The sequence below is a fragment of the Orussus abietinus genome, unplaced genomic scaffold (genome assembly GCF_000612105.2).
Source record: "Orussus abietinus isolate OABI.00-Male unplaced genomic scaffold, Oabi_2.0 scaffold78, whole genome shotgun sequence".
NCBI lineage: Eukaryota > Metazoa > Arthropoda > Insecta > Hymenoptera > Orussidae > Orussus > Orussus abietinus.
Genome location: NW_019394353.1, coordinates 217,748 through 235,815, shown reverse-complemented (window position 1 = coordinate 235,815; position 18,068 = coordinate 217,748). Strand labels below are relative to the sequence as shown.

Here is an 18,068-nt window from a genome sequence, read left to right as displayed (position 1 = left end):
GCGAGAGGATATTCACACCGCGTCATAACGACCGAATCGATCGCCCCGCACACACCATGAACCCGAGTGTGTGCCCGATGGCGTGATGGTGAAGTCGGGGCACACGGCTAGGTCGGCTCGTGTTTGCCTTATTTACGCGACCTGCCGTGCGATGGAAGATCATCACGGGGCTTCGACCCGTCGACGTCGGCTAACCGGGTTAGGACGAGCGCGGGGTGAGGTGTTTCGATTCGACCGATCCACTCGCACCTGCCGCAGCGGCTTTGCGCGGCAGAGGAACCGGGAATTAAAGGGACGCCGTTTTCGGCCGTGACCGACGATCGCTTCAAGCACCGCGTGGGAAAGCTGCATGGCATGGGTGTCGGTGGGTGGGAGGGAGTGTTTCCGGTACAGCCCATTTATTGGGACTCCGCATATTTGATCGGTTCCGAGGGTCTCTCAAAAGCGACTCGACTCCCTGGAAAGAGGAACGGCAGAAGTGTCCGGTAAAGTGTGCCACCCTAACCGAGTCCGCGATCCCCGGTGATTGCGGTTGGGGCACACCGTCGCGATGCCCTACTGCCAGGAAAAGTGGCGTGCACGCGTCATTTACGCCGCGGTGCGAGCGGCGAACCCGCACAAGAGGGTAAACTGGGTTCTCCGCGATTCGCCTGGATCGCGGTGCGGTACGGTCGATCGATCGCACGTGCGAGGTGTTGCGGAAACGGAATTCTCGCGTGACAGGGGCCGCAACGAGTCCCGCAAGGAATTTCAGAGACAAACCAAAGCCCTGCAAAGGGAGTCTCCCCGCGTGCATTTATCGCGTCGCCGTGGAAAAAGAAGAAAATACTCCGCGGAAATCCCGCGATCGGAAAATTGACAAAAGGTAGTTTCGCTTAAAAGGAAAAAAAATGGGAAGGAGAGGTCGACTCGCGGGGGGTCGATCGATTCGGAGGGTTAAAAATTCTAGTTTAGCCCCAGAGGATTCCCGCTCGCGGGCATTTATAGCCACGACACTCCTGACCTACGACAAGCCTGAGACGCTTCGGAGCGCGTCGGGGCGCAAAGAGGGACGAGGCGATCGATCGCGTCCTCCCTCGAGCACGTGGGCTGCGGCTAAAACGGACGCGTCACGTGCTTAAGGGCAATTCGTAGGCTGTCCGCATGCAGCGCGGCCATTTTCGGACGATTTGAATTATCGAGTGCACGGCCCCGCCGATCCTGACGAGTTCATTCCCGATCGTTGCCTACGAGCCCTCTATTTTAGGGGACGCGGGGAATATATCCGGATGCGAAGAGCGACCCTCGGAACCAGTGAAAAATTCCGCCCAAGCCCCTGTCGTGGCGCCCGGGTGGGTGAGGGTCGGTGAGGGTCGGTGTATGCGGACGGGCGTGGGTGCTGGTGCGTGGCGGTCGGCGCCAGGTCGGGGACTCACCGCTGTCGCGTCTTGATGCGGCGATAGCGGCGGTAGTCGGTGGTCGCGGCGGCGTCGTTGGGGTCGAAGCCTCGGCGGTGCTTCGGCGGCGAGGACATGGCCGGCTTGGGGTCGCCGTTGGCGACGACGTCGGCGCGATCGCTCTCGCGGCCGTGCAGCAGGTCGAGCGGCGGCGGCGACGGCAGGGAGGTGCTGCCGGGAGGAGGTCGCTGCGCCGGGCACCAGCGGCACCCTGCCGCTGCGGGGGCCTCGCCGGTCACGAGGACTCGGCCGACGGGTTGCGGCACCGCGTTCAGCTCGTGCCTCGTCGCCCTTACGGCGCCCGGGCCACCCATTCAATCCGCTGGTCGTCGCCGGGTGGCTCCACCTCTGGCCCGCTGCCCTCCTGTCGCGGCGGAATCCTCGCGTTACTCCTCCGACTCGCGGGGACGAGGCCCTACCACCCTCGGACAAACGCGAAACGGGAGACCGAAACTTCTTTCCTCCGGGCGAGAGACGATACCGTACGAGTGACCGCCAACGACGTCGCTACTCGTCCACGCTCCTCTACCGTTTCGCGTTTATCCCTCGCCGCATCCGCGACCGTCTTCCTCGGGGTGGCAGGACCCGCTTCCGGGCGTCGACGAGATCGTCCTACCGTATCTCCCCGCAGCGTCCTCGGCGTCCTGGGCCGACTCCTCTCCGACGTCCGCCGTGTCGGGTTCACTCGCGGCGGGTCGACGGGTCCCTGACGGCCCCAAGGTTCAACGCCACGACGCCACCCGCCCCGCCCACGCCGGCGGAATGGAACGGATCCGAGGGACGCCAGGCGTCGCCAGGCGGCACCACCGGCGCTCCCGAACCGACCCTCCGGTCAATACCGGGCGCCGATCGAACGGACGCTGATTCGACCGATATTGGCCGCGGCCAAGGTCAGGGGGGGTGTCTGGCCCTTCGAAGGGCAGCTGCAAGATGGGGCAGGTTTTTTCCTCTTTTTCCAACTTTGGAATCGAGGGAATCTAGATCAGGACTCGGAAGGGACCAACGACTGCCCGGGGTGCCTCGGGTGGTGCCAAACCGGGGCACTCGGAAAAAGTCCTACCATAAGGTGCAACGAATTCAGAGGTTATTAAACCCGGCCTTTACGTTCCCACGTATCCGGTTGGAGGATCGCCCCGGTGGCGGACTTTCTCCCGGAGATGGACGAGCCGCCCCCGCGAGCCTCCTCCCGGAACCGTGAAATTGCCAACTGTTGCGGTCGCCGAGAGCGATTCGGAGGAATACCGATCCGAAGGCGTTGGGTCCTCCGTCCCGAGGAAAGGGTCCGGGGCGTTCCCGTCCGCGAGGCTTGTCCGGCGACGTCGGGCGAATGACTGAGTCCCGGTCTTTGGCCGTCGGTCGGTCGGTCGGTTACTGACGCGCCGTCTTGACTGGGTCGCCGGCTCGCGTGTGCGGCCGATTCCGCCGTGCGGCCGACCCGCCACCCCGCGGACGGCTCGTGCACCCGCCGCTCGTAATCGCCGCGCCGATTACCAGCGGCTCCAGCCATCCGGCACGCACCCGCGGAACCGCCGCGTCGATAAACGCGGAAACGCGGACCGGCCGCCCTGACCTCCCGCACGCCGCCAAGGAAGGACCCTTAGGAGCGAGCCCTCCGCTTATTGATTTTCTCCGATTCGAGCGCGTCTCGCGAGCGGAGATGACGGTGGTTACGGACGCGAGGACTAAACTCCCCGTGTAAACGGTCCTTGCCGAAAGCCAAAGGAGAACCGCACTCCGGACATTGGCCCTCGATCGATCTACTCGCGAATGGAGATTCGAGGAAGGGGATGGTTACCGCACGGGAAAAACGGCGAGGGCCTAATGCCCTCTTGTGCAGTCGAACCGGCGATTCCGCGCATCGAGCTCGATCCCGGATCGAACGATAAAAGCGAATTATGGGCCGATTTTCCGCGGGAAAAAATACGCCGGGCCCGGTGAACTCGAAACCGGGGTGCCGGGGTGCCGACGGGTAATTGCTCGGACGTCTGCTAATTTAGTTCCGGGGCAGTAATAATTTTCGGGCCGACCCACCCTCTCGTGTGCGCTTAGGTAAACCCGCGTCGTTTTCCGCGTTACTGCCGCCCCGGTAGGCCCTTTATCCCCGTAGGCGCGGTAGCTGGATTCGCCTGGTTTATTTAACGAATTGTCAACGGCCCGGTGAAAGTGCGACCGGGGAAAATCATCGAATTCAAAATGAGGATCTAATATTTAATAAACAACCCCCCCGGTAAAATCAATGTCGCTCCCAGAGGGAGTACGCGTGTTTCCAGGTCGCGACGAAAGGGTACCCGGGAGGAGGAAAAGCGGGATCGAAAATTCAAAGAGAGGTATAATCCCTCGGTCTTCCAGTTCCTGGTAATGCAGCTTGTTATCGGTTATCGATGCCTAAATTCACCGGTAAAGGGATCCCGGCCTCGATGCCGGAAATAGCGGTCCGGGGACCGTCGCGAAAGGAAAAGAGACGAGGTAACTTTGTATGGAATGGCCGGGGAGTTTGATCCAGAGGCAACAGGGTCCGACCCGCGAATCTTTCGATAGGCAACCTTATACTTTCCTCCTGGGAAAGACCTGGCAATTCCGATGCCTCTCGTCGGTTTTCGACCGCGGGCTATCGATTGCCCCCGAATCAAAATTTTAGCCCTTTCCGCGCTTGTTCCCCTCCTCAAAGGTGATACGAAAGTGGCGTCAAAGAGGTCTCGCTTATGAAGCCTTTTCCGTTTTTTTTTTTTTTTAAATTAAAAGTGAAATTTCTTGAAGGTCGCTCCTCTCCCGTCACCTCGACGACCGCGTTGTTGAAAATTCCAGGGGAAAAAAAAGGGAAGGCGCGGAAACACGCGGCCAAGTCGTGCCGTATCGAAGTCTCTCGCGATCTCGCCGCAACGTTTGGAGAGACCGAGCGCTGGGAAAATATTTGCTCCGCGCAGCACGCGAGGTCGCGCGCCCGGGAAGCGATATTTGCATGGCGGAGAATATCCGGCGAAATTTCCACTCGGCTCCAAAAGCGATCCGGCAACGATCCGCGGGGGGCGGGAGCCATCTCGCAAAATTGCCAAAAGACCCCGCGAGATTCCTCGGGGGATAAACGCATCGCGAACTTAGCGCGTAAAATCAACGTTTCCTCTATATAATCTATACTTAACGTAGAGAACCAATCGTGGGGGGATAAACGTTTAACTTTTTCCCGCACCACCGTATTTCCGCGGGTAAACCGTGAATTCCGCTTTGCGGGTATCGGGGAGGACATGAATTTTCCTCGAGCTAGGAGAATTGGCGACCTAAGGCGGGAAGTGGTGCCAAGATCTGCGGAGGACTCCGGAAACCGTGACGGATATCCGGAAGGACCCCGCCGCAGCCAAGTTCACGATTCCGCGTCGAAATGTCCAAGGGCGCGATACGACCCTCCACGTGGCGACGCAAAGCGACCCTTCCGGTATTCTACGAGACGAGTCGAAGATCGTCCGCCCTAGCCCTTCCCCTTAATTAGCAACGATATCGCGCCCTTAACGAGTTTATCCCCGGCGGATTAATCGATTTCTTCGGCAATTATCGGCTATCGGTTTATCGGATCGCGACTTTCCGCCGCCCGGACGGACAAGTGCTCCGGAGAGGCGCGGATGACTCTCGCGAGCCCTCGAGCACTTCAAAGACGCAAATTCAAGATTCAAAGGCAAGATTCGGCCAGCTACTCCGGATTAAACGGCCCCCGGAGTTACGCGTCCCAGAGCGGAATCCGCCGGCCGGCAATAAGCCGCACGCACGAGGGAAGAGGGCCAGTCCGCGGAGGGCGGGCGGGAGAGAAAGTCCGCGGTCCATGCGGTCTTTTAAACATTGATGGGAATACCGCATTGCCGTAAATTCGGCGCGGGGAAGTGTTAAGAGAGGCGGCGGCCGTTACCACGGAGGCCCGCAGTCAAATGCGCGACCCCTCCGTCCAACCCCACCCCGCGACTGCGGCTCCCGACCTATTTGCCCCCCTCCCTTCCCTCCGACCCGACCGAGCTCGGCCCTCCTCGGCTCGGCTCGGCTAGACTCGGCCCCACTCTTTATCTCCAACTTTAACCTTCCCTCTTGCACCCTCGGCCCGTGCACGAACCGAGGGTGCACCCGGAGCTGGTTCTGGAAATCTGCTTAATCCGTTTAAAACAATAAATGCGGAATACTTTCGTAAAATCAAATGAAATCAAATTAAATCGCAAAATGGAACAGGGTCTCTCGTTTCAGGGGGCGGGTCAAATTGGCCAACTTTCCCCCAACGCGGGAGGGTGAGATTTATTTTTTTTCCTCGTTCTGTTTTCGAGCCCGGCTAGCTCTCGACACCGGCGACGAGTATCTGGAAATCGATGAGGACGACACCCCGTACTTGCAGGCGCCGCATATATCGCGATATGCACGAAGATACGTAGGCTCGTTTTCCACATCGCTATTCAAATGAAGCTATGGAACCCGAGAGCCCTGCCGGACGGGCCGCCGATAAGGCCGAAATTCGCATCGAGTCGAATTCCTATAATCGATGTTTAAGGGGATGAAAAGTGGCGTCAAAGGGTTCTCCCTCGTGAGACCTTTCTCCTTGTTTTTAAATGACAAGTGACATTTCTTGGGGCCTCCGTATTCCCGGTGCCGTCCTTTGCCAAAACGCAAACGTTGACGAAAGAAACGTCGAAATCGGAGCTGCGGATAATTCCGGAGGAAGAGGGAGGGCGGGGTAAACATTGACTCGCATCAATCCCTCATCGGGGGCGTAATTGTTAAGGGTGCCTCGGCGACAAAGCGAAATCCCCGGCCGATTACCCTAACGAGTCGGCAGCACACCGCCATCCCGAAGGGACGCGGTTCGTTATTCCGCGGGCGGAACGCGAGGCACGAGGTATATCCTTAAAGAGGGCGCCGATCGATCGCGGCGAGCCCGCGGAAAAGAAGCGCCGATTCGGCCCGCGTGCGGTTCCTCCGCATAGGCCTGCCCTCGGCTCCGATCGGATCGAACCAAACACCGACTAATTGGGAGACCCGATCGGGGCTCTGTGCACCCTTTGTCGCCTCGAAGCCACCCCCTTTATTGGAAACGGGTCGATCGAGTCCATCGCTGGACCGAGAGGGACGCAGAAGTTGCGAGGAATTGGGGAATGGTTGGCGATTTGCAAACGCCCGCCCGGTGCCGGCGTTTAAACGCTCCCCTTTCATGGGAAATAATTCCATCCCAGTTTTTTCCGAGGGGGAGATAAACAAGGGCCGTAAAAGTTGGCTCGAACGTCTCTCGCCGTGACGGGTATCCGCTCGGAGCCATAAAAGGACGGCGGGCCGAAGCCATTAATGCCAGCGCCATTTTCAAATTCATCCCACGCGGGATAAGAGAATGGTCGTAATAATAGAAAAATCCAGATCCACGGGTACATGTACGTAGCATGTTTTGCGGGGTACCCTGAGAGAAAAAATTGGTTGACTCAAAGATTTCTAGGTACAACGAAATCCTGCGACCGACCGGGTCTCGCTCGTTTCGGTCAACCGATCTTTCCTCTCGGCGTGGAGAAAGAAGAATGGACAGAGAGTAGGTCGTGACTCACTGGTTGAGGGTCCGCTCGTTGCTGCCGGTGGTGGCGGATCCCTGTCCCCCGGAGGCGCCCCCACCCGAGTCGTGATGGCGTCTCTCCTTGTGGACGATGCCCATCAGCTTCATCCAGGGGTTGTTGGCCGCGTGGGCGCCCATGCCCCCGCTCTGCCACATGGCGCTCGCCAGCCTCGCGCGTTGCGTGGGTGCCCCTCAGGGGCACCGCGCTCTCCGTCGGGGGGAACTCTGCGGGGGACCTCCCGGTCGTCGAGGAGCTGGGGGTGGAGCGCGGCGTCCTGCACGGCCCCGAGGGCTCCCAAGGCCGCCTCTCGAGCGCCTCCACCATCTAATCTAGCTGGCCAGCCTGCCTCGGCCTCCGACCGGCTCCTCCGAGGGGCCGCTTCCGGTCCGCTTCCGTCCACTTCCGGCCCTTCACCCTTCCATCGGAACTCCGGCACTCGCGCACTCGAAACCACTGGAGCCGCGACTCCTGGGGAAAGGACTTCTGTACCCTTCCGTGCACATCCGGTTCGGCGCGCGATTTTCCCGCAAACTTGGGCTCCGGGTCGTTCCCGTTCCCGGTATCACCGGAAGTAGTTTCTAACGACGACGGCCAATATCATGGGAATTGACCCGCCATTGGGGGAGATCGATCGCATTTAATTCGCGACCTTCTCAAAGACGAAGATTTTCCTGCGGTTCGACCGCCTCGTAAAAATCGACGTCACCTTCCGGGACCGAGGCGGTTCGCGGGTGCCGAAGAAGAGGTTCCATTAGCAAATTAAAAACCCGGGGACACGCAAAACGCGTTCCCCTGAGCACACGGGAGGAGGAGATTTGAGAAACGGAATTGTTCCACCGAGTGTTGGCTCGCTCTATCTACGGATACGTTCCCACCGGCAAGATTTCCGGATTAACTCCGGAATTAACTCGCGCCGTTCCGCTATCGTCACATATTCCGGAAACCGGGCGTTAAAATCGAGTTGCAATATCCCGGAGAGATAACCACCCGAGACGCCGAATATATGGTTTGCCAAACTTCAAATGCGAGTTCAAGGCGTTATAAAAGGGTCATTCTATACATTTCAAAACGCCAAGATATTTATAAATCTCTTTCTAATAAAAAGATTTTTTCGGTAAACCCAGTTTGGAGAAAAGTTGCTCTCGCATCCCCTCGTTCCAGGTTCGGGCGCGATCATCGCGTCGCATCGACGAGAGATTAATCGACTCGGCTTTGAGGGCGCGGGAAACGCGATTCCCTTGTTTCCCTCCCTCTTCCTCCTCCTCTACGGCGCCATTCGCGAGTATCCCGACGAGGTCGAACCCGGGCGAAGGAACATCGAAATTTTGTAGGACCCCTGCCACATCTTGCTCATCCCCGAGGCGGACGCGCTACTCCTCGGTGCTCACCGTGGCCCACTACGGGATCTTGACCGCCTTCGGGAGAACGAGACTCCCTCTATCTCTGATACCCCCTCGCGGACTCTCTCACGACGGATAAGCAAATTCGGATAATAGGCTACTCCATCCGTGGTCCTTTCCAAAATTCCGAAGCTTCGCGCCGGCTGCTTTATTACCGGGACGGAACTCGTTGCCAAAATGGCGAGGGGGGCTGGCAATGCAGGGCATACTTGTTGAAGAGGTCTATTTACCGACGAGCGGACTCGACCGGTGGTCGCGAGCCTTATCGCGCCGGTGATAACGCCGCCCTAGTCTTCCTCCTGAGTATTTTATTGGCCCACAAAACGGTTTACCGATCGTATTGTCGCGAATCACCTCGACGGACGTGCCTTGCCAAGGTGAGTACACGGATGCCCTCGTCGAACCCTTTCGTTGGTCGAGGGGTTCGTTTGACAGGTGGTGGCCCTTTCCCTTGGTCTCCTTCGCTCGCGGCGAATGCTTCATTTTTCCGGAATAGAATGAAATTGGCACGAGAGATAACCGCGCGATTGGCCCTCTGCCAGTGGTTTGCCCTTCGCTAACGACACAACGTCGACGACCGACTTTTCCGCGCTTTTGGTCGAGGCGGGGTTTTCATTCGGCCGTGGGAAGGAATAATGGGCGAGCCGTGCTTCGGACCGAGAGAGGAGTCCTCTCCGGCTTTTATCCCGTCCTCTTCGATGTAACCCTCTAGAGGGAGCAGGAAAGTCGTGGGATTTTTTCCAGAGTTTTCATATGCGCCGCTTTAGTTGGGCACGCGGGTGCACGAGAATGCAGCCCTCCATGCACCGTGGTCGTTGGCAAGAAAGTGCACTTTGTGCGGCCGGAGGGCGGAAGAGGGAAGAGGGAAGAGCGTCGCGCCTAACCCCGCGGTCTTAACGCGAAGACGAAAGCGTTCAAGATCCCGTAATCACGTATTAGAATAATTCGGTGCACCCAGTTTGGAGAAAAGCGGCATAAATATTTCGACGTTTCGCAGTATATACAATGACCCTTTCGCAACGCCTTAAGTCCCCGGGCTAGGGTCGGAGAGTTTTGCACTTTCAACCTCTGGTCTCATCGCGCCCGCTTGCCCTACATTGCCGTAACTTGACCGTGGAGGGAAACGAGGAGGCTCGTCTCCGAATTAAAAAGTGACTTCCGCTACGAGCCGCGTTACGCCCGGCGCGTCCACCCATGCAGGATTTTTCTGCGGACCCTCTAAGGAAGGTCCTGACCCCCACGAGATTTTTCAAAATCTCCCTTAAATGATTCGAAAAGGTTTACAAGTATTTTGACGTCATACGTGTACATGGAATGACCTTTTTATATCACCTTAATCGGAAAGGAACGTTTCCGTACCCCCTTAGTGCCCCATGGCGATCGGTTATCCGGCTCGCACGTAAATCAGCGACGGGTCGCGAAATTCGCGGGGACCTCGGGGCATTAATTGAAAATTCCTGCAGCACGGTCGAAAGAATCGATCGGCCGAGACCGACACCGGGAAGCGAGCTCCGGGAGGAATTATCGGCCCTTCCGGAGAAATACGCGCGATCCTCCGCGGCGGGCCGAAAATGGCTCCTCGAAGTGGCAGAGTAACGACTCCACCCCTTGCCCCGGTTCGGAGCTTGCCCTGAAATACAAATATTTCCTCCCACCTGCCAGAAGTGCCCGGACCCTCTCGGGAGTCGAACTTAAGGCCGACCGAATTACGTGCCGGGGGAAAAAAAATAGAAACAAACGGGTATTCGATTTTCCCTTCGCGAGGAAAAGGCGTCGCGTTTCATTTTATCACTCGGAGCTCGTCGCGGGAATAAAGCCTCTCGTTAAGAGTCGTATCGATGGGACAGGGGAAAAAGGTCCGAAAGTGGATACGGCGCGGGTACATTCAGCCGGGGCGTTGTTAAATCCGAAATGAAATACTTTCTCCGATACAGGTAATCGCCCGGGGGATGAAAAAATCGATGGAACCAACGGAGGAGAGATCGAGTTATTCCTCGAATAAAGCCACTCATTGGGCAGGAAGGACGAAACGCGCGCCGATGGGTAATCCACCCTGCTTCCGCGGACCGAAAACAGTTTCCAGGGTATGTCAAACTGGAGGGTAAATTTCTTCGAGCCGCGTTGGCTTTATTGGCTCCATCGGCTTAATCCGACAGAAGGGCCGGGACTGTGGAGACGCTAACGAGTTTCGATCAATCGGTCCCGATATCGTAAAACAACGGCGATTAAACGCGACGTGCCTTCGAATCGTCTCGGTTGTTCCTCGGTCCCTGCCGGATTGCATTTCCCTCCAGAAGTGGCGTGAGTACCGCAATGAAAAAAAAAAATAATAAAATCCGGGAAGGAGTCCAATTATAAAAGAAACGGAGAAAACGCGAGCGCATAAACCGACACTAAAGCGCGCCGTGATTGGCTCCGTGTCACCACACGGAGAGAGATCGATGGTACGCATGCGCAAACATCCCGTGCGGCTAATAGTCCGCAACGCAACGCGTGCGGAAGTAATCTCCCTCGGAATGGCTCACTTTAAAGAACTCGGGAATTTACCCTCCGGATCTTTCCCTCCGATGGGGGATTATCGCGCGTTCCGCGAGATGCGAATTATCGTCTCTTTGCTCCCAATTAAATTTCTAATCTGTTTCCCTCCGCGCGGTCGAAGACCCCCCGCGTGGAAGTTTATCCCTTCCCATTTCCCATCCAATTCCAGAGGGGAGAAATTCTCGGATATTCCGGAGGGCACTTAGCGTAAACGCGTGCACGCGTAAACGTGGGGCGTGAATCTTAAAAATTTAAACACCGTCTTTATCTATCTCCAAGGCACGGTTTAAGGCGTTACGAAAGGGTCATTCCATATACGTCAAAACGTCAAGACATTCGCGATGGCTCGACATATATCCATGTATATAAATATACGAAATATTTCTCCGGTACGATGAAATTTTTTTCCTCAGGGTACGCGAGTAGAAGCAGTCCGGCCGACCGAGCGCGCGCTTCGTCCACTTGGGAGTCGGAACATTGTTCCACCGTTTCCCCTCGTTCCCGACAACCGCCGATGCGGACTCCATTCGGGGGCTTTATTCTCGCGGCAGACTCCGAGTAATAAAATGCGGCATAACCAGGGAGGAATACAACCGCACGGCTCTCGGGACAACGGAAAGCAGATGGACCGATAGTTTCCGCCCGCGAGGAGAAACAGGGGGACAAATCGGTCGACGCGGACATTCATCCGTTTCGTTCGGTCGATACAGCCTCGTCCGCTGAGAAAAAAATCCCTTTCTGGTGAAACAAAAAAGGGATACCCGGATCGAGCGGATACTCGCGTCGACAAATTTAGTGGAAGGGTCGATAGAACGAAGTTAAACCAATCTCGAAACGTTTCGACGGTCGCTAGTAATTCATCTCACCTAGAAAGTTATTTTCTCGCTCGGGGTCGTCGATTCCTTCCCCGAATGGATCCGGAACGAAGGACTGCATTCTCTTTCCCTCCCTTCGCTCCTTTACCCTTGCCACAATGTCCGATATCGGGGAAGAGACCGCTCGCCATTATCGCGGCCGGAATTCCGCGTCCGACTCTAGGCGCGGCCAATTACGCGGGGGAAGAGGCCTCGCGGAATTGCAGCTTTTTGCCGGTGCATCGATGCAGCCCGGAGGGCTGATCCGCGCCTACCCCTAATCTCTCTCCTCCGCCTGTTGCTCGTTAGAAGTGGCGCCATTGTCCTCCTTTCTAACTGGATTAGACCGCCTGCGGCTCCTTTTATTGAATATCGCCACCTCCCAACGATCAAGGTGTTACGCATACACCAAACGTCAAAACATTTAGAAAGCCTTTTCTCAAACCCATCGGCACCGAGTTCCTCTTTCGGGCCCCCGAATAAAATGAAATTAAATAATCAGGGAGAGGCACCTCGCGTCCCGATCTCCCCCCGACCAGGTATTCCAGAAACGGTCGCGTGTGCTCGCCGGGAACACCGGAACGTGGCGGAAATTGCGCGCCGCCGTCCCACGGGTTGGAAAGAAGGGGATAATCACCGGGACGCGTGGAAGTCGTCGACTGGCGGGGGAGGCGCAGAAACGATTAGGGAATCGTGTCCGGTTTACGGCGCCGGCGAAACGGGGACGACCCTCGTTAGCCCCGCGACAAATGGCGCTCCCAGGAATCGGGCGAAATTCGAATTTTCCAGATATCGATACGTGAGATGAAAGCACTCGTCCTATTAATTCCTAGGGTAGGTTGCCCCAACATTCGCGTTAAGATCCTTGGGGTGGGTGGATTCGTCCTACCGGAAAGAACGTCCCGGTGTATCGCGAGTGAACCGATACGCGTCGGAGATGCGAATCCACCTTTAGCCCACGTCGGGTAGCAAGAGGCGGCCCGGGCGGAAATCCGCGGCGTTCCAGCCGGAGTCTGGAGCCTCTCTCTCCGGGGAACGGATTGGGCGGATGCGGCCAGGTGAACCCGGGCATAAGCGACTCGGGGATAAAAGGTGGGCGGCGGGGAAATCGCGCGGAACTCTCCGGGCGGAACGCGGAGGCGGCCCCCGGGATACGGCTCGCCGGCGAGAGCCACAAATTCCCGACTTTTGGATAATAGAAGCCCCTAAATCTGGGGCCGCGGAACGGCCGCAACTTCCCCCGACAATGTCGGGTCAGTCGCGAGAATCGACGGGTCTCTCCCACGTGAAGATACGTATATAAATAAACCCCGGGGAAATAATTCCTTGAATGTCACCTCCACATTCCGTTGCAACGTTCCAAACGATTCGGTGCACCCAGTTTTGCATTTTTCGAGCACGCCCGGAAACCCCGTCCCGTCTTCCACCTTCCCCGAGCAAAAGGGGCCTTCCAGGACCCCCCAGGAAGAGGGATTATTTCCGAGGCGTCGGCAGCTCGCCAACTCCGGGAGCGATCTCGCGGAGTTGGCCGCCCCGGGAAGTCACTCGAATTCACTTTACATCGGAACTCGGATAAAGGACGCCAAACCGTAATTGGTTGTCCCCCGAAAGCGACAGGCTTTCTGGCAAAAAAGGGGAAAAAAAGCGACGCCCTCCATCGAATGTTCCTACATCCCATTCCGGCGCTGTTGCGATTCCGATTCTTCTCGGCGTTATGAAAATCTCTCTACACCCTGGGTGCACCGAATAATTTGAAACTCCAGCACGTAATTACGCGGGTCCTACCCCTAAAAAAAAAATATTGTTTCGTTCCCGTCTTTGATACAATTTTTTGTGGAAAAAAAAAAAATGAAATTTCGCGAGGTTGAAAACTTTCAATGGGAAGAGCAATTCAGTTATGCGAAGGACTCGGCGGGACAGGGCGAATTCCCACCTCGATAGCGTCGATCCCTGCGTGTTTGCCGACAATTTCGCGTCCGTTTCGTTCCGCCAGTTCCTCGGTAGAATCCGACTCGCCGTTCCCCGTGAAAGATGGCCTTCGTAGGAGAAATATCGCCGCATCGCAGCGACTGCCGCGATCAATCTGCAACGACCGCGACCCGCGGGGCAACTCGGCCGAACGCGCCCGCCCCGTCCAAGGAAAGAAAGGACAGGCTTAGTTTCAGCCCGAGAAAGATATCCATCGAAGGAGAGAAATATTTCTTCGGTACGATGACATTTTTTTCCCCTCGGAGTAGTCGAAGAAAATCCATTTCCCTCGAAATTGATTTTTCCTCGGGGTAATACATCCACGGCCCGTTAATATCGATGTTTCCCCGCAACGGATAAACGTCAACTCGGCGTATAAATTATATCGGCACTCCGCGAGTCATCTCGAAGCCCTCCTTAGAGGGGATGCAATTACGATCGAGCATCGATCGATTCGAATTCGATTCCAGGTTAACCGGGGCGAAGTCTAGCGCGGGATGCAAAGTATCGGGTCCGCTAATTTCCATCCGTCCCTTCCGGGACATTAGATGGGCGTATCGGCGAACAAACCGAGGGTTCCCGATCGTCCTTTATCCGCGGCCCCGTCGAGTTCTCCACGACTCGCGGCCGAAGGAGGGCGGTTCCGCATCCGCGGCGTACCTCCCGAGCACGAAACGGCACCCGCGGCGCTTCGCGTTTCCGGGCACGCTCGGTAGGAAAAATCCCCGGAAAAGGAGTCGAAAATCGCGAGACTCCTCGCCCTACCTCGGAAATCGCGCGGATCGATCTCGGGGCTTCGGGCGGCTTCCAGAGGCGACCGGGGACTCGAGTCCCCGACGACCGGCACGTCCTCGAAATCCGCGACCCGGCCGGCTTTGAAAATACGCACGGTTCCCCTTCCCGTGGCCCTTGGTCGACCAATCGGCGCCGGGCTGCGGCGCATTCCTCGCCGCGGGGATCCGCATAGTGTCCCACGCAGCGCGGAACATCCGCGGTGCCCCCCGCCGCGGAGTCAACCGGCCGAGGGGGGTTATTCACTCGGGACGGTTTTTAAGGTGACGCAAAAGTGGCGTCAAACTCACCTACGAACCGAGCGGACCGAATCGTTTACGAAATGTCACGAGTGTCCGTAAACGGATTTAAAAAAAAAAATTGAAATTGCACGGGGGTCGGACCCTTCCCTGTAGCCTCCACGTTATCAAATTGAATACGATTCGGCACCCTCCACTCGGAGAAATATTTCGTCAACGATCGACCCCTCGGATGCTAGAAATCGCTGGGATCCCCGAAACGTCCCTTGTTCGCGGATCGCGTGATCGTTTAACATTTGAAAGGAAGGGTTCTCAAAGAAGGAGATCGTTCCCACCGATTTCCGAGGGGATAGCCCCCTGTCACCGGCGTCCCTTGGAAAGCGATACCCGAGGACCGCCGCGCGCGCACTGCCGGTCGCGAGTCGGCGTTCACTTACGGCGATGGCGGGGCCGGCACGTGCTGCGCGGGCCTGGTGCGCGCGACTCGGGCCCGCGGGCACGGGACTGTCACTGACGCACGCGGGGCCGGAGTTCTGGCCGCGTGACGGAGCCGAGGCGCACGAGACTCCCGCTTCGTCTCTCGCTACTGCCGGGCTCACTGCAGCCTGTGACGCACCGCCCCCACCACCCGAGCGAGTACACAAGGCGTACGGGACGGCGGCAGCGGCCGGGCCAGCGCCGCACATCTGCGCCCGTGCCCGCGCCCGCGCCGTGCCGTGCGGCCGCCTCCGCCCCCGCCCCGACCCCGACCCCGGGCCCTCGAATAATTAACCCCCCGGTTCTGGAGATCACTCCTTCGATCCCCGAATCCCGATTTTTCAGTCCGCGTGGATTTTCTAACGGGAATCGGTAGGCCAAAGAATTGCGTCGCGTTCTTGTCAGGATTTTTCAATTTTCCCTTCAACGGGGACCGGCGCCGGAGTGCGCTCGAGGTCCATCGCTTATTCACCGTGCCTTTAAAGTTTCAATCCCTGGACTTACCCCGAGACGAGGTGTCGGGAGTCGACGGTGGCTTCCGGTTCTTATCGACTGATTCGTATCCAGGGTCGCGTCGGAAGGTGCAACGAGGTCTCGGCGAGCTCCTCCTCCTGTAAAAGGGACGCATCGATGTCTCGGACACCCTGGCTCCTTGTTCGAGATCGACGGATCCCTTCGGGATTCCAGGGCGTCGAAGGGTTCCCAGGGTCCCGTCGTGCCTGTAACCCGGAATAAATAGGGTTTAGAGTTTCCATTGAAGAATCGCTGCTCCAGGCTCGAGGGCGATACACGTAGGCAAGGTGGGCAGAGGTACGCGCCCCTCTGCGCAACGCAGAAATTTCCGCAATCCCCACCCTCCGGCCCTCTGCGTTTCCCCCGTGCCACCGCGCCTTCCCTGGAGCCCCGAGAGGGTTCTTAATTTTCGCTCGAAAACCGTCCAGGGACTGGCCGAATTAGCGGGTCCGGATCGACCGGGCTTCTTACATTTTTTCCGACCTTTTCGACTCCGAAGAAAACGCCTCTTTAATGGGTCCGGTATCTTGGAAAATTCGACTCCTTGCCATTTTCCATGTTTTAGATTATCGGATTGTTGGGAATATTAGAAAAGGAAGGAACCCAATTCTCGTAATAGCCATACAACGTACCTAGACGATTTAAAACAGCTACTGTCGCAAAAACTGATCCCACTCATTGTCTTGAATTCCACTTTCAAAGCTAAATTTAATTTATAACATGGGCCTCGATTTGGACCTCGGGGATTAGTGGTGGGAGTGGAACCAAATATCCGTGATTGGTTGAGCCTCCTCCTTCGAATACTGCCCCGTACGGGTACACTGGCGGGCATGAATGGCTTCCTCGTGTACATACATACAGCCTGGTGGGGGTAACGTAAACGTAACGTAAAAAATGTGCTCTAGAACCTATGTACTTGCGGTATCGACGTAAGGTCCTCCTTGGCACACGATAATATCATTTAATTGTACAATCACATACCCCAACTCCTCGAATGTCTCTGGAATTTTCCATTCACTCGCATCGACGAATACTCTACTGTACAAAAATACACTGAATCTCATGTCATCCCGGAATATGATCTGTAAAGTAAAATTATATTTACGTGTCACATTTTCAGGGAACTTTGAGAAACAATATTAATATAAGAAAATGACGCACTTGCTTTATGTATTGCGGGGGTTCCAGTTGATCAAGAAGTTTAGCCTGCGAGATGATAACCGATTTGTTTGGAAGTCGATTCCTGTGAATGCCCCATGTTTCATCTGGGAAGGAGAGAGTAACTTTCCCGTGATATAGCTCTTTAAACAATTTTCTTGGACCGGTGACGTTCCCCTCTGGACTCGGACCGTTTCCAGAATTTTCCTTGATTTTGTCGTTACACGTTTCAGTATCGGAGCGAGTCTCTTCTATGGTAAAACGGATACAAAACAGTGTCAGCCACAACCGACCGTGACCGGCGCTTGACCAATGTTTTGAGATAACCTCAAAGTCAACCGTGATTACTTAATTACCTGATCGAGACTCTGACAAATTCTGATGATTTGATGCAGCGGAGAGAAGCAGATTGTCCATGGCTTTTATCTTGATGATATCCTTGGAAATATGTTAACACTGACTCTAGGTATTTTCCACAATCAATCCGTAGCGATCTGTAGCCAAAAGAAAAACAAAATGGCGACGTGCTGCTCTCGATGGACAATGCGGCGAAAGCCGGCAGCTCGCGCTCTCGTCGCAACAGGTTTGAATAGGTTTGGTAACCGTTGCTGCGACGAGGACCAACGGTCGAAAGCACTACATCCAAGTTCCACAGCCCGAAAACTCGAAAATCGCTTCTATCTTCCCTGAAAAAATTGCAGCCCTTCGTTCCAAAGATCAATTTCAAGGGAAGGACCTTTCCCGTCGGGCTGAAGTGACGGCAGGTGCGAAAAAAATTCTTAGTAAACATTTTATTTGTAATTTTAACTGCGCATGAAACATGATTCCTTAATGTTTCAAATTAATACCCGTTTAATGATGGGTTCGATTAGATAATTGAGGTTTTATAAAATCGTCTTAATGCGTACCTTATCATTAAATGATTAACGAGAGAATGTAGGTACTTGTATAAAATTAAAATGCCATGGAGTCTTGGGGGTAATAGTTGACATCGTTTTAATGCAGGAGTGAAACACTGTACTAACCGAGTTCCGTTGCTCCTCTAAGTAAGCGTAGCTACAAAGCAATTTGTGGACATTTTTGCGTCGTATCGGGCAGGGCAAATCGCAATGTTCAAGTATATTGGTCC

At 56.0% G+C, this 18,068-nt stretch overlaps 2 protein-coding genes across 2 annotated transcripts in view; both read right to left on the bottom strand.

Annotated features, from left to right (window-relative positions):
• The window catches only part of LOC105703514 (potassium voltage-gated channel protein Shaker), a 44,195-nt gene extending 37,040 nt beyond the window's left edge, over positions 1-7,155 (bottom strand). The window contains exon 1 of the mRNA XM_012431964.1: positions 6,995-7,155. Within this exon, the coding sequence (XP_012287387.1) occupies positions 6,995-7,155 (161 nt within the window). The remainder of the gene's footprint in view (positions 1-6,994) is intronic.
• Positions 7,156-16,489: 9,334 nt separating this feature from the next.
• On the bottom strand, positions 16,490-17,444 carry LOC105703464. The gene is made up of 4 exons (XM_012431883.2): positions 17,296-17,444; positions 16,943-17,190; positions 16,763-16,863; positions 16,490-16,643 (listed from the first exon to the last, which is right to left on the bottom strand). The coding sequence occupies exons 1-4, from the start codon at positions 17,354-17,356 to the stop codon at positions 16,490-16,492; spliced, it is 564 nt and encodes a 187-aa protein (XP_012287306.1). The 5' UTR covers positions 17,357-17,444.
• Positions 17,445-18,068: the final 624 nt, after the last annotated feature.